Source organism: Phalacrocorax carbo, chromosome 7, assembly GCF_963921805.1.
Source record: "Phalacrocorax carbo chromosome 7, bPhaCar2.1, whole genome shotgun sequence".
NCBI classification, from domain to species: Eukaryota; Metazoa; Chordata; class Aves; order Suliformes; family Phalacrocoracidae; genus Phalacrocorax; species Phalacrocorax carbo.
Window position 1 is genome coordinate 16,725,096 of NC_087519.1, and position 22,633 is coordinate 16,747,728.

At 41.5% G+C, this 22,633-nt stretch overlaps 2 protein-coding genes across 4 annotated transcripts in view; one reads left to right on the plus strand and one right to left on the minus strand.

Annotated features, from left to right (window-relative positions):
- Window positions 1–901: 901 nt before the first annotated feature.
- CCNB2 (cyclin B2) lies at window positions 902–5,991 on the plus strand. 2 transcript variants are annotated; one of them, XM_064456542.1, is made up of 9 exons: window positions 902–1,096; window positions 1,997–2,125; window positions 2,206–2,331; window positions 2,737–2,907; window positions 2,981–3,139; window positions 3,448–3,684; window positions 4,534–4,674; window positions 5,277–5,387; window positions 5,697–5,991. In XM_064456542.1, exons 1-9 carry the CDS (start codon window positions 917–919, stop codon window positions 5,796–5,798), a joined length of 1,356 nt encoding a protein of 451 aa, XP_064312612.1. In that variant the 5' UTR covers window positions 902–916; the 3' UTR covers window positions 5,799–5,991. The 2 variants fall into 2 exon arrangements, with proteins under 2 accessions (XP_064312612.1, XP_064312613.1); XM_064456543.1 differs by lacking the exon at window positions 2,737–2,907.
- Window positions 5,992–7,403: 1,412 nt separating this feature from the next.
- Window positions 7,404–22,633, minus strand: part of MYO1E (myosin IE) — a 99,324-nt gene continuing 84,094 nt past the window's right edge. The window contains exons 24-28 of one of the 2 annotated variants that reach the window (XM_064456514.1): window positions 21,360–21,517; window positions 20,428–20,520; window positions 16,990–17,194; window positions 9,102–9,271; window positions 7,404–8,575 (exon numbers count right to left, since the gene is read on the minus strand). In XM_064456514.1, coding sequence (XP_064312584.1) covers window positions 8,499–8,575; window positions 9,102–9,271; window positions 16,990–17,194; window positions 20,428–20,520; window positions 21,360–21,517 — 703 coding nt within the window. In that variant the 3' untranslated portion in view covers window positions 7,404–8,498. The remainder of the gene's footprint in view (window positions 8,576–9,101; window positions 9,272–16,989; window positions 17,195–20,427; window positions 20,521–21,359; window positions 21,518–22,633) is intronic. The other variant, XM_064456513.1, reaches the window with a different exon arrangement.

Below are 22,633 nucleotides of genomic sequence, written 5' to 3' on the forward strand. Positions count from 1 at the left end.
ATACATGTATTCTTACAGGTATTACCTAGGGAAAAAAATCTCAGTGAAGGATCAACATTTAGTCACAGTTTAAGTATGTTGATAAACATAACCATCTGGAACTTAGGAATTCAGGAAAACTGCCATTATGAAGGATATCAAAATATTAACTTGTGCGTGTTTTCAGTAAACAGAAAATGCCAATTTAGGGAGATTGCAGAAGAGTTGTAATTACACTTTTCTGTCATTATAGGCAACTACTGTAGACTTGGAAGATCCTGCATCTCAGGACTAGTTATTCAACTGACTGTTATTAGCTTGTTATTAGCTGCCTGACATGCCTTCAAGTCCTATATGATATTTAAAAACTAACATGCATCTGTTTGGATTAAGTTCCCACAGTGCAGAGGATCGAGTTGCTGTTCTCAGTGAAGTAAGCCACCCCTTCAAGCTCCTCTGTTTGCCCTGTTCTGTAGTCTTTTAAGTCGGTGTTGTTGAGGTTTGGTTCACTGAGTACAGAAACTCCTGAAGGTGACTCTGGTTCCAGCCAGCTGCCGTCACTAAGCTCGATGAGGAGCTTAGTTGCCAGCTGTGCCTGGGCTCTGCTCCCCGAACCAGGACCGGCACCAGGTGCCTCGTTGTCTTCCTGGGCCTTTCACCACCCGGGAGGGCCGTGGCAGTTGCAGCACGACTCTTAACTACCTCCACTCTCACCATAATGTGTTTTTTTGCGTGTACTTTTCGAGATGAAATATCTTGTTTTGTGACCTTGAGGCCGTCTAAACATGAGCCGACGCAGGTGCACCGCGTACTCCCCATCGTGCCCTGAGCGCATGCACCGCCCCTCCGTACAGGGCCCGCCTTGCCGGAAGTTGCGCAAACCGTTACCTGTTTGGGCGGGGACTGAGAAAGCGGACCAATCGTTCAGGTGCATCGTATGAAGCTGCCCAATAGGAGAGCGGACGGGCGTTTAAGGGGAGCGGCTGCGGCGCGAGGCGGTACTCGCTCGTTTCGGCGGAGGCAGGAGGGCGTCTGCGAGGAGAGGCGCGAGTGGCCGCAGCTTCGGCTTTCCCTCATCTCCGTGCCCATGGCGCTGCCGGTCTCCCGCCGCGCCCCTGTGAGTGTTGCCTGCGCTGCGGGGGGTGGGGAGCCGGTCTGGGAGGGCCAACGAGCGAGCGAGGGGGCGACGGAGGGAGCAGCGGGACTTGTAGCCCGCAGGCCCCGCCGCTGTCTCCCCTCAGGCAGCCAAAGGCTGGGGCCGCGGCGCTAGCGGCTGGAGAGGGCTCTGCCCTGCAGCAAGCTGGGGGGTGGTGGCTTTAAGCGCTGTATTAGGCCCGGAGCTCCTCTCCACCTATGCGTGGGCGAGGGGAGGAAGCTGAATCCGAGCTTTGTGGGATTGGGGGTGCGAGGGTGCGTGCTGCCTTCGTCCTCCGGGTTTGGAGGGCGCGGGCACTTCACCTGGCCGTGGCTGCCCGCTCCCTCCCCCTTAACGTGTGGGGAGAGTGATGAGAGAAGGGAGAAAATTAAAGCTAGTTAACGGGAAGGTGTAGAAATGGCGTACAAGAACCTCTTTTCTGCGGCGGCTGACCGGTTTAAACTAAACTATGTGTAGCAAAGGATGTTCATTTTTGTATGCATAATGTAATTTCTGTTTACGTGGTATGTATGTAACAAAAAAATTGTTTTGTTCACCTTCATGGGAATACTGATATAATTGCCAAGTGTGTAAATAGCTAAGTAGCAGGTAAGCATTTAAACATTAAAAAATTGTCAGTGAGGAAGAATGAGATAGGGTGCGTTGTTCTAATCTTGCAACGTGGTTTCAGAGAGTTTCCTGTACAGAGGAAACTTCTTCATCTTACCATGTGTGAATGTGTAGGAAATAAAAACCATAATGGATATCAGTAGCAACAGATAGCACAGAGGTATACTGGTGGTAAGTGTACAATGGAGTTAGGCATGTGAAAATTAAATGAAGTTGGTCTCTGACTTTGAAGATGCAATTTTATTCTTTTAGGTCTCTAGAGAGGTGGAGAACGCTGTGATTGAACTTAAAGGTAAAGCCAAAACTCACCTTCCTGGCAAAAGGGGTGCTTTGGAAGAAATAGGGAATAAAGTTGCAACGAGAGGAACACATGCAACTAAGGTAAAAGAACACTTGAACTCTATCTGTAATGAAAAGATGGATTGCTAGCTCTGTACTCATAACAGTTGGTTTCACTACAGAAAACAGAATGCCTCAAACCATCCATAAAGCCTATGAAAGGACCTAGTAAGATGACAAATGTAACTGTACTGTCTAAACCTCCATCTGCTGTGACTCAATCACGCAAAGAAACTGCTGTTCCAAAGGTAGGAAGTAATGATACTTGTTCTGATTCCTATTTTGATTTGCAACTTAGAGCTCTAACTTCAGAATAGTTTATGTGTAGGTGTATCTTATTTTCTTGCCAAAAAAGCAAAGTCTCTGTTCTGAGGTTTTGGTTTAATGCATGTTGTGCTTAAAGGCTAATGTCGAAGTGGCAGAACTAGCTGTTGAAGTACTGGACAAAGTTTGTGCTTTAGCTGGCAATTACTAGAAGGTCTTCTGATTGTGTCTGTATAGCATCTTGGTGATAGCTTGCTCTGCTAGAATGTAAGGTTGGTTTCAACTTCATCTATGTCAAGAATTTGTATGAGTTAACTGGAAAAATGTGGAAATGAAGGAACATTGTAACTGAAACAGTAGATACATAAGCACTATAATATGTTCCTTAGGTACTGTCTCCTGTCCCTATGGATGTATCTATGCAAGAGGAGGATTTGTGCCAAGCCTTCTCTGATGTTTTGCTCAACAATGTAGAAGACATTGATGCTGAAGACTGGGAGAATCCCCAGTTGTGTAGTGACTATGTAAAAGATATCTATCTGTATCTGAGAGAGCTTGAGGTATGACATACCAAGTCTGTGCTACCACAGTATACTGCTAATCTTATTGCTCACACAGCTCTTTTTCCAACAGCTGCAGCAATCGGTCCGCCCACGTTACCTTGATGGGAAGACGATCAATGGGCGTATGCGTGCAATTTTAGTTGACTGGCTTGTCCAGGTCCACTCAAGATTCCAGCTTTTGCAGGAAACACTGTATATGTGTGTTGCAGTTATGGATCGGTTCTTACAAGTAAGTAAGATATTTTTCAACTCATGTTTGGATTAGGAGACTTGTTTAGTGACTGTGCTTTTAAAGGAGTTTAGGATTTATCCTTTATAAATATAAGAATCTCTGAAATCTGCTCTTTGTGTAAGAGCTGCGTATAACATAGCGTCTTAACTCAGGCTGCAGTCCTCTTTGTACCTGTCGTTATAGGGGCGCTTCTGACTCAAAGTGGAAAATCTCCTGTCATACTGGTATTTTAAGCTGATAGCTTACAATGTGTTTATCTAGAGTTTGATACTTTAGGTTCTGCTTTTTAAATTCCTATATTGCAGAGTCATCCAGTACCTCGTAAGAGGCTTCAGCTGGTTGGTGTAACAGCACTGCTTCTAGCTTCAAAATATGAAGAGATGTTCTCTCCTGATGTAGCAGACTTTGTTTACATTACTGACAATGCCTACACCAGTGATGAAGTTAGAGAAATGGAGATTATGATTCTTAAAGAACTAAACTTCAATTTGGGACGTCCTCTTCCAATTCACTTCTTAAGAAGAGCATCAAAAGCTGGGGAGGTGGGTACTTGTCCTCACTATCTAGGAATTTCCTATATATGTCTTACCGGGATTGCTTCTGGCATTTTTATCATGTGATCTTACTTGCTTTCTGCTTGTATGCTGGATCAAGAAAACTCCACAGTTTCACAGCTGAAGAAACATAACATTACTGTGGCAGTCAGTAGCTGTTCACATTCATACTTGCTGGAGCCTGTGTTCAGTCTTAGTGGCAGTAATTTTACTGTTAGAGTAAGCTAAGGCACCTGGAGCAGAACTCTTGCTTTTAGAGTAATCTTTTGTCTGGTGATCAGGGTATTCCCTAATAGAAGGGGAACGGTGTTGCAGTTCTTCATAATTTTTTGATACAAATACTGTATTATTTAAGAATCACAAGATAAGCTTTCTCTTTGACCTGACCTGTTTTTCCCACCTAAGTAGTTACACTTGAGTGAAGTGCCCACATTTGAAGTGAGCTCCAGTTACCTCAGCAGACAGTTAGGAAACTCTTGAAGTTAGGTGACTGCTTTAATAAGGATCTCCTAAAGTCATTTTATACTTCCTTCTCCCCTGCCCTGCCCCTCCATGTTTTACAGAGGGAGCACTTGTATCCCCTAGGTGGGCCCAGCAGTTTTCTGTTAAAATCCCTCACTTGACTGTGTCTGAATCCCAAATGGCTGCTAGACTAGACTGCTTTGGACTCTGGTCTTGATTTTGAGATGAGTGCCTGTTAGAGAGTATGGGCCCTAGATATTAATAAAGATTTTAACTAGTTTTTATTTTGTCAGTTAATGAATACAATAAACAATCCTGAATTATTATGATAAAGTGAAGTGAACTATGCGGATTAACAAACTGTCAATCTGGTAGGCTGATGCTAAGCAACATACACTAGCAAAATACCTAATGGAGCTGACGCTGATAGACTATGACATGGTTCACCATCGTCCTTCAGAGATAGCAGCTGCTGCGTTATGCTTGTCCCAAAAGATTCTGGGAAATAACAAATGGGTAAGTATTTTAACAAAAGTCATCGTTAGGAGTGTTTTGCTTCAGTTGCTTAAGCCATTAAAACAACTAAGTTGAAAAATGGCATTTAGGACTGTAATAATGATGGTGATCAAATGACAGTTGGACAGCCTGATGCATAGTTAGGCATATACCACTAAAAACTTACTATCTTTTTCTGTGTGAACACTGGTATGAAAGAATTTTTCAATACTCTTGGAAGTATTGAGTTACAGAAGGCCACACTGTAAATGTAGATTTTTCATAATTCTCGCAGTACCCATAGAATAATGAAACCATGGACCATAAACAGTGAATTGTAATTCAACTAGTAGACTCTTGCAAGGGTTGCTTCTTTATCCTCTGTGCAGTGTAGAAATGTGGTTCGTGGCATTGATGTGTCCAGGCTTTGACTAGAGTCAAAGTTATTCTAGATACAGCACACCAGTAGTTAATCTGGATCTGTCACCTAAACTGACAGTACCACAGTTCCTACCACTCGAGGTTGGCATGTGAAGCTTGGGGCATTTGCCACCTGAAGTGATAGCGCCTTGAGCAGCAATTCCCACTTCATAAATCTCAAATTTCTTACCATTCTGCTGCAGGGTGCAAAGCAGCAGTACTACACTGGCTATACAGAAGAGAGTCTTGCAATGACTATGAAACATATGGCCAAGAATGTGGTCAAAGTAAATGAGGAGTCAACAAAATATGCTGTAAGTATAACTAAAATCTCTTTAATGTTTTAGAAACACTTTCATAGTGTATTGTGGCTCCTTAGGTAAATGTTCTGTATGTTGACTTAAAGTATATGCTATTCTGACAAGCCTGTGAGAGGATGTTCCATTAGTGCTAACCTCAAAACAAATTGCTCTTGCTACTTTGCAAGCTGGTTTGCTTCTAACCTTGTTTGTTGGCTTGTTTTTCAAGCAGGTAGGCGAATTGATGCAAAATTATCTGCCTAAACTTAAACACTGTATGTGTATGTGTACATCTCTTGTAATGCTGCTCCTCTCTCTCTGCAGGCTATAAAGAATAAGTATGCAAGTGGTAAACTACTCATGATCAGCACAATCCCTCAACTGAGCAGCGAGATAATCAAGGACCTGGCTTTATCACTCTTATGACAACCCTAGGCAGCCAAGTCCTGATGGTATATGCACTTTGTCCTCACGTTCTTATTGAGGCAAAACTACTGGTTTGTATATAGCATTCCAGCCTTACTACAGACATTTTGGACTCATTCAGAAGGTGAAATTTTAAACTTGCTTTGTACTACAACTCTACCTAGAAATAAAGCTCTTTTTAAAAAAAAAAAAAGTTGTGATTGTGAATATTTAAGACGCTACCTAGGCACATCTGCAATCTAATGTCCAAGCAGGACATTTGACTAAATAGGCAATTGATCCAACTTGCAGTTTGATGCGGATGGTTATTCTCAGTGGTTGTTTCCAATGAGAATCTCCAGGCTTTATAGTGAGTTGTATTTAGTCATTTTCACTCTCAAGGTTAGAAAGACCAGGCAGACGGGTTATCTTTTCTTGGTGTTCCTTAAAGGTTACTAAACATGTACTTTATTGCAGTGCCTTGTCCCAGAGAAGTATACTGGAATTTCTTTTTTTGTAATTTGCCTTCAAGTTTGGGGAAAGAAGTAGGCTGGCTGATAATAGCCTTGTAAATCTTTGTGTTTAGGTGAACATCAGACAATGTTTGCTATCTTTGTGTGTCTGAACAAAAGGAGCTAAGGTAGAGCTACATCTCTTGTGATGTTAACCACTGTGTGCAGGGGCTGAAGGTGTGGAACTATAGGGATGAGACCTTTTGAACCAGTTCAGCTCTTAAAACCTGCTCCACGTCTTGTACAAAAATCCACCTAGTTTTTCATTACCTATTCACTCAGACACACTGCCCCACCTTTCCTTCTTTCCCCCAACCTCTGTGTCTGGGAAATTAGTCAAACCCACCATAATTAGATTCTGCCTTAACATGTCCTGTTGCCTTTGTTTCCAAAAAGTGATGGTATCTGTACACTGAAGGAATAAAAGCATGTAAGTAAGTAATGCATTTTTTTTCTATATCAATATCTCATTTAAGCCTATTTGTTAACTTAGCCCTAGATAAGTAATGTTAAATTACAGACCCTTAGGTATTCTCTAAGTTATGTGGAACTCATTCCCTCCCTTTTCCCAGCGATTCCCCTTCATGCGTATGCTGGCCCTGATGTATTAGGCAGAAATCCAGTACTACAAAAATGGCCTAGACCTCAATGCCCTCCCCTCCCCCATGGGAAGGATGTTGAAGCTAGTGGGTTTTATCTTGTCAAGCAGGAGGCTTTTTTTTCTCCCATAGGATAAGGAAGCCTAGCACTTACTGCAAACGGTCTTTTGAAAAACATGCTTTATCCCTTGTGTATATATCATTTCCCCCCTGGATGAGGCCCTAGTTTCTAGCTTCTAGAAGCAGCTTCTGCAGTCAGTCAACTATTAATGGAGGTGGAGCTTAACTGTGCTTAAATTAAGCTTAGGCAATGGTTTAGGAGGGAGGTGATTCAAAGCTTAGCTGTAGCTTAAAGCTTACTAGTATTAGCATACAGAGTTGTTTTGTTGTGGTTTGTTTTTTTTTTTTTAACTGCTCTAAACAAGAAAAGATGTAATGTACAGCACTTAAGTTGGGCATAGTGAAAATGGTTTGGAGCAAAGGAAGGATTTTTTTTTTTCTTCAGAAATCAGTGCAATAAAGTCCAACAGACACTGTTATGAAGGGATGTTTGTATAGGTTACTCAAAACAAACTGCACAGAGAACAGACATGTTCAGCTAACTGCTTCTTGTGTTTTATTTTATAGAGGTTCAGAAGGGAAAGCATGAATGCTGCTAATGTATTGCAAGGAACAGACACTCTGGTGTGGAAGGCAATCAGACCTGGCAATTACACTTTAAATAGCTTTTGCCATTTAAAAGGAGTAGTGCATATCTGTAAGTACCTGGCATAAAAATTCTAGTAGAACTACTTCATGAATAAGAACAGTGGAATACTACATGATAGATTCATACATATTTCTATAATAGTTTTTTTTATATACAGTATATGATCTGTTTCTATAAATGTACAGCTCTGCATAAAGACATCTTATAACATGTAGAGTATTAAGTGTGAATCCAACATGGGCCAGCCATATTATAATATAAATCTTGAAGAAGGCAACATTGTTTAGCATACAGTACTATGTGGTTTTCTGTTTTAACTTCTTATATTGCCTGTTGGAGTCCCAAGACCCATCAGCAACACAAACCATCTCTATTACCACTCTGCACAGAATTACTTAAATATACCATCACAGTAAGTTTTTTAGATGGTAATATCCCAAATGAGCCTAAATCTTTTTCACATGTAGCAGCATACTTAATATGTTCCCCAGAATGATCTGCATTAGAGGAAACATGCATTTAACATAATCTTCAGTAGACAATTACAAAGGTTACTGATATTCAGCTGAAGGCACTTACTTACTGAATCCACCCCTTTCAAAGCCCCTGGTCCCAGACTGCAAAGCACCTTTCTGTTTCAGGAAGGCGGTAGGTTTGAGCATTCCTTGCTTACTAGGTGTTAAAATCAGGTTTTAACTATAATAAAATAATTGGGCGGTATGTCCATTGCTGTATGCTTCTGAGACAAAAGTCTGTGCTGGGTGTAATTTTCTTCCTGCTTATATGCAACTTTACTGGTGAAAACACTACTGAGAAGGGTGGATCTCAAAAGAACAGTGTCCTGAAGGCAAAGGAAACAACTTCAACCACTGGTATCTACAGGACAATTTTTGTCAGTCTTCTATATCTTAGTGACATAATTGTTGGGAAACAGACCTTGTTTCCCTCGTAGTCTTCCTGTCCACCAGCCAGAAGGATCTACAACAAAGCAAGCAAGTAGTGAGGTTCTGAGAACCTTTTTGTATACTTTTTGAGGCAGCCTTGCAAAGCTGTTCCACAGTAAGAGCCTTCTTGGGAAGGGCTGGGGAATAAGGATTTGGAGAGCCTTAACTTGCTAATCTTTTGGCCACATCACTGTGCCTTACGAGGTTGCTTTGGAGACCCAGAGAGTTGGAATTGCTTTAGTATTTTTTGGTTCTTGTGCTATAGCTGTGGTTTAGGCTTATTTTTAGCCACAGCCTGCAACAGAATTACTCTCTAAATTTACAGATCTGCAGTACCAAGTAATGCATGTCATTGATCTGTCCCTGACATGCTTTTCAGTCAACAGGTTTGATAGGTGTGGGTGCGCAGACTTCTCTGCTCCCTGAGCTGTTGTAGAAATCTGCAAGCCTAACAAGGGAAGATAAGCATGGGGTGCCTCAAAAAGTCATGCTGTAACTACTTATGACAGCGTACCTTCAAGATTAGTACTTAGGTAACTAAACCTTTCATCTCTACGTACCTTCTTTAATTATATCAATCACGTCGTTGGCATTAAAGCTAAGTTCGTCTGTGTCCTGAGCATCATATGCATACAGCGCCCTGCACTGCGGTACCTGAGGCTTAGGTTTTGGTTGTGGTTTAGGCCTTCCTCCAGCTGGTGGGGGTCGGTCTGTTGTCTGCCTGCGGACACTGATGGGAGAAAAAAATGTTAATGATGTGCTTCAAAGCTTTATCACCCCCTCTGTCCTAATGAATTCATTCCAGAGTACTGCAGAACAAGGACAAAAGAATGCTCTTAAATGACAAAACAATGAAGAACAGCAATGTAAGACTTCCCTGGGAAAGTGACAGAGTTGCCATTTCTTTCCTACTGAAATGGATGAATAGGTACTTCCAAACCATGGTTCAAATGCACAGAAGACGTTTTAGTGCTCAGGTTGTAAATTAAACAAATGTGCACACGTAGTTCATGCATCTCTTGGTATCTACACAGCTTAGTCTGTCTCGACCCATGCCCCAACTTCACCACGGATTTAGTTTCCAGTGTTAAAAAACCAAAGTTGTAGCTCACAGGCTTGCTACTTTACCATTCTTGTGACTAAGCTGTAAGAGACTGCATCTCTTTCAGATTCCAGGGCTGTCTATAGACTTGTTCTGGTATAGGCAACTCTGAAGCAGCAGGGGAGATGCTGCACAAACTGTCACAGCTGTGACCACTCCAAAGATTAGGAAGGGAAAAGAGGGAAGAAATGCATTTTGCCAGCTCCTCAGCTAATAAAGGCTGGAAGAGAGAACAGGTATTAAATGCAATATGTCAGTTTAAAATAAATAAATGTGCTGACTGATGAAAAATGTTGCAGTGATGTGGAGGACACTGAACTGTGTGTCATATAATGCCATGATAATGTTCCACAGCTCTTGCAGGAAAGGTTTTTATTAGAGTTACTGAGATGTGATCTGGACTTCATTTTTGTCAATAGTTCTCACCAGAAGAATTGAGCATTGAAGAATGGATTAACAGCTCTCAGGTCTAACTTCATCTACTAGGAGAGAGGATTTTTCTCCCTGTTATTCAGCATATAAGTTTGTTCGGGATAGCATACCATGTGTAACCTAGACCCTAGGTATGGAAAAAAAAAGAATTTGGAGCAAGTCTCAGAAAAGGAGCTCACCTTTTCTACAACCACAGTAGACCAAGAACATCTTAAATGAGATGTCTTGCTTGTGAAAGCATGGCAATTTTAATCTCTAGCTTATAATGGATTGTTAGTGATAGCTAGACGTTAAAGCTCTGATAGTATGTGTGTCCTTTTCAGCAGCTTTGCTAAAAATAAACTTAATTCTAACCCTTAAACATTTTACCTATCACAGCCATTGTTTTGAAATACTAACTTACAACTCTTTTAGCTCCCTCCTTGTGTACAGGGAAAACTGGAGCTGTCCCTTTTGAAAAAGAAAACAAAAAAAACCCCAAACAAAAACACACAACTTACCTGAAACCCACTGTTGACTATATGACTAGTGATTCTTTTTAGTACATTAATAAAGGAGCTCAGAATGCTCAAGCATCCAGGCTTGCAAATGTCACTTTTTTTTAATGATGTGCTTCTTCTAGTCTGTTACTGCTGTGAAATTCCTCTAGGACATTTGTTTTTCATAGCAGTGATTGTTTTGGAGAAACTTGAGGCTGGGAATGGTACTAAACAGGACGAACTGGAAGGAGGAACAGCCACAACCACTCAGGTGTCTGGCATACCTACTGCCTCTACTCTGTCATGAGCCTGACTCCCTGTTCTGGACTTGCTTTGGGAATTGAACTACTTAAAAAATGATCTGCTGACTTGGCTAGATTAGTGTCTGGTCCCTGTTAGCAGGTAGTGAGAAGCAAGGTGATGAAAAGGACTGCAACATGTTTTGCTGGTGGTACTGGATGGTGAGGTATTAGTATTAATAAATTAAAGCCTGGCCTATGGTGGTGCCCTGTGATGCTGAGCTGACTCCTTTGTGTGCAGGTTTCCACACAGACACCCGTATTTTTGTAATGTGCTTGTGCTGCCGTTTGCAAGATGCAGCTCTTAAGCACGCCAACTGGGGAGATGACCTGCTGTTTACAAACAGAGAAGGCCTGGTGGGTGATGTGGTGGTTGGAGGTTGTCTTGGGCTCAGTGACGCTGACATGATAGAGTTCATGATTCTTGGAGAAGGAAGAGGGTCAGCAAAACCACTACCCCTAGACTTCAGAAGGGCAGACTTTGGATTGTTAAGGAGTTTGGGTAACCAAGTCCCTTGGGAGGCAGTCCTGAAGGGCAAAGGAGTCCAGGAAGGCTGGATGTTATTAAAGAAGGAAGTCTCAAAGGCGCAGGAGCAGGCCATCCCCATGTGCTATAAGTCGAGCACACGGGGAGAAGACCGGCTTGGCTGAATAGTGAGCTTTGGCTGGAACTCAAGAGAAAAATGAGAGCTTACCACCTTTGGAAGAAGGGGCAGGTGACTCAGGAGGCCTACAAGGATGTTGTGAGGTTACGCAGGGAAAAGATTAGGAAGGTGAAGGCCCAGCTGGAACTTAAACTGGACACCACCGTTAAAGATAACAAAAAATGTTTTTATAAATACATCATTAACAAAAGGAGGGCCAGGGAGACTCTCCTTCCTTTGTTGGATGCAGAAAGTAACCTTGCCATGGAAGATGAGGAGACGGCTGATGTACTTAATGCTTGCTTTGCCTCAGTCTTTAATAGTCAGACTGGTTATCCTCAGGGTTGTCAGGCCCCTGTGCTGGGAAATGCAAATAGTATGCAGAATGACATCCCAGCGGTTGAAGAGGTGGCCAGGTTAAAACGTGGCTGGACAGCCAAGCCCAGAGCGTGGTGGTGAATGGAGTCAACTCCAGTTGGCAGCCAGTCATGAGTGGTGTTCCTCAGAGCTCAGTGTTGGGGCCGGTCCTGTTCAATATCTTCACTGATGATCTGGATGAGGGGATTGAGTGCATCCTCAGTAAGTTTGCAGATGACACCAAGCTGGGTAGACATGTCGATCTGCTGGAGGGCAGGAAGGCCCTACAGAGGGACCTGGATCGTTGGGCTGGAGTCAAAGGTATGTGATTCAACAAGGCTAAGTGCTGGGTCCTGCACTTCGGTCACAACCACCCCATGCAATGCTACAGGCTTGGGGAGGAGTGGCTGGAGAGCTGCCTGGAGGAAAAGAACCTGGGGGGTGTTGGCTGACAACCACCTGAACATGAGCCAGCAGCATGCTCAGGCAGTCAAGAAGGCCAATGGCATCCTGGCTTGTATCAGGAATAGTGTGGCCAGCAGGAGCAGGGAGGTGATCGTGCGCCTGTACTTGGCCCTGGTGAGGCCACACCTTGAGTACTGTGTTCAGTTTTGGGCCCCTCACTACAAGAAGGACATCGAGGTGCTGGAGCATGTCCAAAGAAGGACAACAAACTTGGTGAAGGGTCTAGAGAGCAAGCCTTATGAGGAGCAGCTGAGGGAGCTGGGGTTGTTTAGTCTGGAGGAGGCTGAGGGGAGACCTTATCACTCTCTACAACTACCTGAAAGGAGGTTGTAGCGAGGTGGGGGGTCGGTCTCTTCTCCCTAGTAACAAGTGATAGGATGAGAGGAAATGGCCTCAAGCTGCGCTAGGGGACGTTTAGGTTGGATAGTAGGAAAAACTTCCTTCACCGAAAGGGTTGTCAAACATTGGAACAGGCTGCCCAGGGAGGTGGTTGAGTCTCCATCCCTGGAGGTATTCAAAAGAAGGGTAGACGTGGTGCTTAAGGATATGGTTTATTGGTGGACTTGGCAGTGATAGGTTAGCAGTTGGACTCAATGATCTTAAGGGTCTTTTCCAACCTTAATGATTCTAAGAGGAACAAAAGGTGAAGGCAGGCAGTGCTGAGCTGACCTGGGTGCTGGGCAGGGTGTACACTTCACGCCAGTGGGGCTGCTTGGGGCCACCAGTAGGGACAGCAGAGACCCACCAAGGGCCTGGCCTTTGTCTGGAGCTCTAGCAATGCTTCCACAACTGCAGTGGTTGATTTGTGTCTTTTGGGTTTTTCCTGCCACCCCCCTGTTTACCCTGAGGAAATCGTCCTGTCTTTGCAACAGATGTTTATAGAAGTTCTGCTTATACAGTGAGACTGTTGATAGTGTTGCATTACTCTCTTCTGCTTGGAAACGTCTAGTGAAATATGCCTCAGAAATGGTTAGTACGGATACAGACAATAACTGTTTAATATTATGGCAATTACAAATTGGTCTTCTCACCGTGTGCTCAGAATATGGTAGTATTAGCATTAACAAAGCATTGAATAGACCATGTCAAAATACTCCAATTCCTAGACTAGCCCCCCACTTTCTGAAGTCACACAGATGTAAAAGCAAATTATTACCTACTTGTTTTAATGCTCACCTTAAATTATCTTCATTGGGCTGCACTCTACTTCTCTCAGAGTGGGCACTTTCCACCAATTCTGACTGAAATACTATTTTGCACTTTAGGAAATGCAATTCTTTGAACTTGCAGGGTGTATTGGACAGGCAGCAACTCATATATTGGAATGCTAAGGTCTAAGAAATTACTTTGCCTGGCTCCTTTTTAGATGTTCCCTTACCTTACACAGCAGCATCCATATTGCTACTGTATGTTGCCTACAGCTGTGGCTTGCTTTGAAAGAAAAAAAAACCAAACCACAACAAAAACAAAAGAACAAAACAATCCAAACAACCCTCACATCCCAACTTCCTCATCCCTCCCCACCTCCTTCCTTAAGCTACGTTACTAAATGCTCTTTTGCCTTACTTGTGGCTTCCTATAGAGAAGCTTGGCTTCCACAAAAATCCACCCAGAGAGGAGTGATGGATAGCTGTTCCCTACTCGTTCTGGCTGCAATTACTGCTGTGGCTCTTTGTGGTTTTTTTTTCTACCACTCTTGAGCACACACAGTTACCAGTTAAAACCGGGGCAGACATTCTAATACAGTGGGTTTTGGTTTGGGTTTTTTCCTTCCTTCCTTCCCTTGGACTACATTGATTATAATTGCCATTTAAAATGGTAACTAAGTAATAGAAGCTTTAATATGTGCTAATCCTTGAAAACGCCTAAGACTGAAACAGAGGGGGTTGCTGGTGTGTACCCAATAGCATTAGGAACTGTGGATGATGTGACTGATCTTTTTAATCCAACATGATAGTTCCCATCTCCTTATGTACTTGGTGGCTGGTACATTTTACAGTAATGCATGTATCACACTGATGTCTGATAGAAATTACAATGGCTTATTCTTATGGCTTAACAGTTTTTGTTGTTGTTGTTACATAAACCATAGTCTCAAGACAAAGTACAAGTCAAATATTAGTCAAACAGCTTTAACAGAATAAGTTGACATGCGATGAGAAAATTTCACCACTTATAGGCATGGAAGTTATTAGTTTACAAGATAGAAATGTGTCTGGAAGCATTAGCATGTACTGACAGTTTTGAAATTGTTAAAATACACAGTATTGGCCACTTGTTTCTGATTTCTTTCTTATTTGAAGACCGATCTTAAACAGAAAAATGCTCTAAATATGCTCACAATATTTTATGGCTAACACTTGGTGCACAGTGGGGAAAAATGACTGTCATCAGTACAACTGAAAAGACACTCTGTACATGCCAGATTTTGCTGGAGGGCTGACTCTTCGTGTTTAGGAACTGCAAAGCCCCTACTTAGGAACGCTGTGCTCTTCCTTTGATACTGCAAATCTATCAATTCTGTATATGCTTGCTTATTATTTAATTGTTTTCTATGAGGTGTCTAATGCTCACTAGAAGCAACATTGTAAGTAATATGTTAAATCAGTACTATAGCCAGTTAGATCACACAAAAAAGAATGCTTAGGTCAACTGGAGAATTTAGTGCAGAACTTCTGCTAAGGAGCTTGTCTATTGACTGACAGCTGAGAAGGGTCTTTTGGTACAAAAAGTTGCTCTTGATATGGTTAAAAATAAATTTTTTGCTGCCTCTAAGAACCCATATTCATGTGGGTCACTGGAAAAGGGAACTGAGCTGTTCCATCTAATCCCTCAGAACATTGGAGGTCTGAGAGCAAATATGTTAAGGGGCTGCAGAAGGTCAGGTGGAAGCTTGGTGAAAGGTTGACTTAATCTTGAGTTTTCCTAGATTACCCCAAATGCAAGCTCTTCCATATTTGGCAAAATGATTTGCTGTCACTCCTGGGAGCTCAGGTCACAACCAACAGCTCAGAGTAGAAATATCATGACTGCTTAAGTATTAGTGAGAAACAACAAAAATCATTGAACATGGCATGTCACTGCTGCATTGCTTCAGTGGACAACGTATGATAAGGGTCAAAGAATGCAATACTAGAATGGGCTCATGGAAGATTCTGAAATACTTTGTCACTTCCTTAGGCAAAATTCTTCCTACAGCAATGTCTCTGGTTTTACTTAAAACTTTTACATCACCTTCAGGGATATATGGTGCTGTAGCTGTTGTGGTAAGCAAAGGCTCAGGCTCTGCCGTGAGTCTGGGCTATAGAGGCTGTCTCATTACAGAGGGAGGTAACCATCTGTTGGAAGGGAGGGAAACAGGGAGGCCATTTGGACGAAGAGAAGCTGAGGAGGACATTGAACTGTATTTTGCTAAGAACTTGCAAATACAGAGTTCTCAGCAGGAAATGTCCAAATTTCCTCGTTTTTTTCCCTCAGTATTATTTGGACAGAGATAGAATGATGGCTTATTCAACATACACTGGGCTGTCCTACTTAAAAAGGAGGTATTTATCATGTATGTTTACTTGAAGAACTGTGTACTATGAAATTGTGTCTGCATTAACCATTACTATGCAAGTAATTACACCTTGCCACAGTGATTTTTATTCTATCTGCTAATGTAACTTTGTTGATTTCATGTGCTCTCAGACAACCAGCTGTTATGAAAAATTAAATCATCAGCAAGGAGACACACAAACTGCTTATTCAAAACCAGATTATTTATTTTTTTGCTAAAATTGCTGAGTAGGCAGCAGTCTTTGACAATTAAGTGGCTCCTGCAACAGTAAAGCTCCACTAATGTTCTACAGAAAAGATGAATATAAGGGCTGAGGTGAAGTGGAAACTGTTGAGTCACTGGAACACTTAATTTTGTAAGGCCTTTAACATTCTGCAGCACTAAGGTCCCATAAATATTTGACAGACGACTTCTGTCTTTGTGATTTCCACAAAGCAGAGGGCTTTGCCTGCTTCTAGATTTTCTGTCACGATCTGGAGCAGCTGGTTTCAGAGCTCAGAACAACTTATTCTGCTTCCCTCGACTAAGTCCCTGATGTCTTGCTTCTGTCTTTCTGCTACTTCTGATGATTGTTTTGATGCATTTGATGCTTTTGACCCTTGGCTATTGGGAAATACCTAGTTATAACCATAAGACCCATCACTCCCAAATCTTGTCGGATTGTCATAGTAATTTATTTTTGAAGGCTGCAGATTAGAAGTCCAAACGATGCTGAAATAATCTTGAAAGTCATGCTGCCAAGCCTTCCTCCTAAGACTATTAGCCAGCATTTCTGGGCATGACAGTTGCCATAATATACCTCATCTACTGTTTATGATCTGTAAACCAGAATGGAAAGAAGGCCTAGTTAAATTCTGCCAAGTGTTTTAATGTCCTTAAGTAGAAGGTACCATGCAAATTTAAGATATTAAACCAGAACTGGTTCACCTTCATTCCTAAAGGCCTAATGATGGTATATGTGTTTTGAAATCCTGTGGAAGATTATGATACCTTTTTACAGCTCAGTAGCACAATCTGGTTATCTATGTATGCAATGTAAGTTTAATAAGTCATGAACAGTTTTTGTGTGTGAAGCTATTTACAAAAATTGACACTTAATGTAAAATCTTACCCGGCTGCTCCTTGGTCCGGTACTTTCAGGAAATCCAAGCTTTCTGGTTGCTGTGAAATCTTGCTTGATCCTCCTGACAGTTGCCGTGGTAAAGTCGGTCGTGTCATATTTGTATACAGGTTTTTCTGATTGGCCCGTTGATTTCCTGGGTCATGGGGAAGTGGTGCAAACTGGGAGGGATTTATTACTCCGTTTTGCTGCTGACCTAGAAGTAAATAAAGTGTGAACACATCCAGTCCAAACTACAGCTCAATAAAGGCAACCTTTTCCTTGTGTTGGTGGCTCAGTTGTCAGTTAGGTTCAACAGTCAGCGAGACTCAGCTTTCAAGGAACTTGAAAACAAAAAAATGTTGAAATCTTAAAGTATGGTTTACCCTCATTATTCTTTCTGTAACTGGTGGTCTGAGCCCAGTGCAGCATACGACATTTCGGTGATGGGGAGGACAACTTGCATCCCTGTTGCTTCTTGTGGAATCTGTCTGCTGCAGGCCAAAATTTCACTGAGCTCTCGTCACATCATGAACATACTTTCAAAATTGCTCAACATTTCTTTTCTGTGTTGTCAAACTGATTAGATACTTGTTCTGATAGGCATTCTTCAATTTTATGCCCATCTGTTGAATCACATATAGATTTTTAACAGCACTGCTCAGTCTAATATGTACAGAATAGGAAAGAAATTCGATCTGTCTCACTTCTGAAACTTAGTTTTAACTGTTATATAATGGGTATCATGTAACCCCATTTTAGGTCTGCTGGTGATCTATTCTGGATTCATGTCATCATGGACTTGTGCTGAAGTTTGAGACATGGGCCTTGAATGTTACAAGCAAGCAAAAGGGTGAGGTCTCAGTTGAATTCAACCTTATTAATGTTAGCTATCATGTAGCCACCACACCTCTATTTAAAACACTGAAATTTTATCCAGATGAGGGTTGATCTAAAGCTAGCTAGAATTGCTGAGGTCTCTTTTTCTTTTAAAGCTGAAAATTCATCCAATTCTCTGAATACTGGGTAGACTTTTAAGTTGCTATAAATGTCTATTTTAACAAGCAAAGGGGTTTTTTGTTTTGTTTTGTGGTTTTGTTAGTTTTGTTTTGTTTTTTAAAAAGTCTTGCTGCTACTTTGATAGCTCAAAAAGAGTCTGAATCTTCTAGATGATGACAAGGGCAAATGCCTTTAAATAATTTGCCTCTAACTTGAATTTAAAACAAACCAACCCATGTCTGAGCTACTTGCAGGATCAGGGCCTAAGAAGCTCAAGTCTGCATGCTTCACATTCCTAAAACTCCCACTGAATAAAATGGGAGCTATGCCTATATTAAAAATCACATTGGTTAATGCTGTGAGTGATCCTTTCCTTTTTCCCTTGTGATTATGCCAGTTGAAAATTAGCAGAATGAATAGCTGCGCAGAGAGGAGAATTCATAATCATGACACTTGGAAAAACCTTACTGTATTCAACAGCTGGTCTTTGCTTCTGATAGGCTCTTGATACTGTGGCAGAGCTTAAGCAGTCATAAACTCATACATAAAACTCACTTCGGGACTCAAGCTAGTATGGCACATATGTTTATATAAATAAAGGTTTGTTTTATTCTGAACATATGCATAATAGTCTGTTCAGCTACTGGACCACTAATTTCAAAACAGATGTGAAAATAGCAGAATACATGTCAAATGGTCAAGGATGATGGCCCCAGTGTTACTTTTCCACATTGTGAGAGCAGGATGGAGAGAATTGTTTGTGACTTTCAAGGAGGAATGTGCCCAAATCATGCAATTGCATCAGACTCCTTGAAAGTCTGGACAATCTAATTGGAACTTTTCTCTAACAGCTGTTGTTAATCTTGTTTTTCCAGCTGTAACCGGCTACTTTACAAAAGAGATTGAATTTAAAAAAAACAAAACAAAACAAAAAAAACCCCAAACCCTAAAACAAAACAAAAAGGAAACATGTTATAGTAATTGATATGAAGTCTGTATGAAAGACTTCTACTCACCTATTAAACATGATACCCTAATGCATAAGGGTCAACACAGCATTTAACTTCAGTAAGCCACCCTTAGCCTGCTGGACACCATAGCATGGTTTCACTGGTCCATGAACATCAAGTTCAATGCCACAGCTGAACACGTGGGAGACAGTGGGCCAATAGAATATTGTTCTCTCCTCGGAGTTCACAGGCTAAATTAATTTCTTCTCTCCAGGGTAGAGGTGAAACACCCTGATGACATCAATCCCATGCAGAAAGTTACCCCAGTATCTTGCTGCATAGAGGCAGGCTCTTCTAATTAGGACCCTCTACTGACATTGTTCAGGAGTTGTCATAAGCACTGGGGGATACATGATTACAAAAGGCTATACCGCAGGTATGGGCATCCACTGGTGCCTTGGACTTGTGTGTGAATGTACATCCAAACTACCTTTATCTACATGAGGCAAGTCTGGGCTCGGTCTGCAGGCACAAGGCTTCTTCAGCCAATGTTTGTGTCTTTTTCAGGTAGCTTACAACTGCTGAGTTTTTGAAAATATTAAAACAGACTTTCCTTGCTTTAATTCATTCTGTATGAATATTTGCTATCTGTGTTTGCAGACAGGGTAACTCCTTTAGCTACAGTGATTTCCCACTTTACTACCAGCAGTTCTTGCAGATCATGCAGTCTTGGTTTGACTCATACAGCTATGAGGTTTTAGTAGGATTGGGAATTGTCTACTTAATTTGGTGACCAAGACTGGTTGCACACCCAACTTAGACCATTAGCATTGTGCTTCTCAATAAATAGAAGCTGACTGAAAGAGAATCCTTTGTTAAAAAAAAAAATACTCTGGGAGTGTAAGTAAAAGAAACACTTGGGAAATATTGAGTGAATGGAATATTGTTCTCCCCTCTGAGGTCACAGGCTAAATTAATCATATCTCTCAAGGGCAGAAGTAAAACACCCTAATGGCATCAATCCCACACAGAAAAAGCCATGCTGCTTACTAGCACTGCTGACATGCCTCAGTACTCAGCATACACAAAAATGATTGTGTAATAGGGTAGGACAATGAGACATAAATTGCATTCTCTTGTTTATTGGCACGAAAGCGGTTTCATTGCAAAGCACAGTCTGTGGCTCGGTAAGTGTATAGCTTTTGCAAAGATAGGAAAATGGAGAAGGCTATGGGGTTAGTTTTAGATTCAGAGTCTTACACTAAGCGGCTGAACATGCCAGCATCCATGACAACCAGGATATCTCTGGTGGAATACCAGTTTGATTGTCTGCAGGCTCCAACAATGCACTTCAAAAAATGCCTACAATGTACATTTTCCTGACAGGATCTTTTAAAGAGGATTTTAAACCTTTACTGGGTTTTTTTAACGGATAAAAATTACCAGAGGATGAAAGCATGAATTTGGAATTTTGGTTTTGCCCAAGGCTAAGAGGACTTACCAGGAGGAGGTGGTGCAGCTCTCATAGGATAAGTCTGACTTTGAGACCTGTGGGAATACCCTCTACTTTGGGTAAGGTTCCGTCTAGTAGGACCTAAAAGAAACCAGCAACATTTTGTTAGCCTTTCACAATTACTTAGGTAAGTCCTTCTGTCTATCAGACCCGTACTCTGTGATCAGAACGAGCTTATCTTCAGGAATAATGAATCTGACTCCTACAGTGTTGGCAAGGTTGTGCTAAAGCATTAGGTGCAACAAGGATGACTTAGGTATATTCCCCCTTTTGTGATCCAGTTCAGCCACAGAATACAAAGTAAAGCTGTCTCAAGACTACAGTAAATGAGGCTCAAAAGAGTGTTACCTTTATGAACTTGTTTATAAACAATGGAGAGCTGGCACAGCAGTACTTTTGATTATACTGTTTCTGATCAGTAATTAATATGAGAAAAAGGTAGGACACGAAACCTAAGAGGCTGGAATATTTGCAGCTCAATCTCTGGTGACACACAAAGGTTGCCTTTCTTCTTATCACAACCTGTCCTGTCCTGATGCAGACCTTTCTTCATCTACAAGCCTACAGGAACTTCAGGAGCTCACAGCAGAGTGACTGACTCTTCCTCAAAATGCTTGGCTAATTGTGCCATTTGTGCTATGTCACATGATTAAATGCCCTCATTTCTTTTGCCACAGGGCAAAGAATTTCAGACATTTCAGGAACGGTTGGTATATAGTGAAAGTAATAAAATTCCAGCATGACTGTAAAGCAGCAGGGAGTGTTGCTGTGTCATTAGGATCTATAACCTGGATCTTCTTTCAAGTGTTACAGAGAAATAATAAAGAACATGCTGAGGCTAGAAGCAAGGAGATAAAAGAATCAACCATTCTCTAAATTTCAAAACCATTCACTGATTTCTAATTGAATTTCATACTTACGGGAGTTCTTTGGTAGCCCTGGTCCGATGCTGATCTGCAGCACTTTATTACTTGGCTTGAGAATGGCTATATCGCCCTGGCCTTGCATAAACTGCACTTGTCGAGAACCACCACTGCTCCAGGGCCCCCAGCTCTCCTTTTTCAGCTTCACTTCAAGTCTAATGTAAGGACATGAACACATGAATTAAAAAAAAAAACAGAAATCCTTTCTATCTCAGATCAGGATAAGATCACTTGGCAGCAGATAACTTAGAAATAGAAAAATGAGAAGCTTAGACTGAGAATCTGTATTCCCTGAGTGGCTTAGCTGACAGAACACCTCAGTAAATAGCTTTTTCATGCTTTTAAAAATGTTCTTCTTAACTGATGTTTTAACTTTCCTGGTAGAGCTACTCAAAGGAAGTTTAAGATGCCCTGGAGAGGATGGAGAGTACAGTGAGCTTTGAGGAAAAATGTGCAAAGGTCTGAATAAGAGATGTGGCTGCCATCAAACAGTACTGCCTCTGCAGCAGGCTCTACTGGAGCAAGCTAGAGTGCTCCGTTCCTAAACGTTCTTCTGTATATAACATTAGATGTACATATACATTAGATGTGTATATATATGTATATACATTGGCATGCATATGCCAATATCTGCTTTAGGAGTTGGCCTTATGCATGTTCTGGGAGGAAACATTTTTGCATATATATGTACTACCATCTTTCCCATTTAAATATTTTCCACATGTGCACACACAAATATATATATTCTTTCCCAGCTTTTCCACACTATCCATCTGCTCTGAACTGTAACCAGGTACAAGCTAAGGAAGTTATGGTTTGGTTTTGGGCAAGACCCCAGAAGTAAAATACATGATATCTTACGTGAACAAAAAATTTACTCCTGGTACTGGCTTTGGATTCCCAGTGTACAGGAGTATATGCTCCAGGGATGTTCCACACTTCAATTGTCCTCCTACATCCTTTCCAAACTAAAATAATAATCTCCTATTAGTTTTTATACTTCTTCCACTTTTTCGAAGGAAATAAACGCACAAATCCAAGGCCTGCTGTTGCTAATCTGCTCAACAGGTAGGAGTATTAACAAATGCACATGTTTGTTGGGATAGTTTTCAGCACGTCCTTACAGATAAAATGCACATCAAACATGCTGTAGTTTTTCAGGCTTGTTTCTAAAAAATGTTCCCAGTATCATCTACTTAATGAGACTCCTTTAGAATTTCCTCTCAGCCTGCAGTCCTCTGTCCCCACAACAAACTTCAGAATTTCAGACT

What these genes read in the sequence shown, in the direction of transcription:
- CCNB2 (XM_064456542.1), top strand. Translation starts at nt 917, where the DNA reads ATGAAGCTGCCCAATAGGAGAGCGGACGGGCGTTTAAGGGGAGCGGCT. An exon ending in CGGTCTCCCGCCGCGCCCCT is followed by an intron (nt 1,097 to 1,996) that starts GTGAGTGTTGCC and finishes TTATTCTTTTAG; the next exon opens with GTCTCTAGAGAGGTGGAGAA. An exon ending in TTCTGGGAAATAACAAATGG is followed by an intron (nt 4,675 to 5,276) that starts GTAAGTATTTTA and finishes ATTCTGCTGCAG; the next exon opens with GGTGCAAAGCAGCAGTACTA.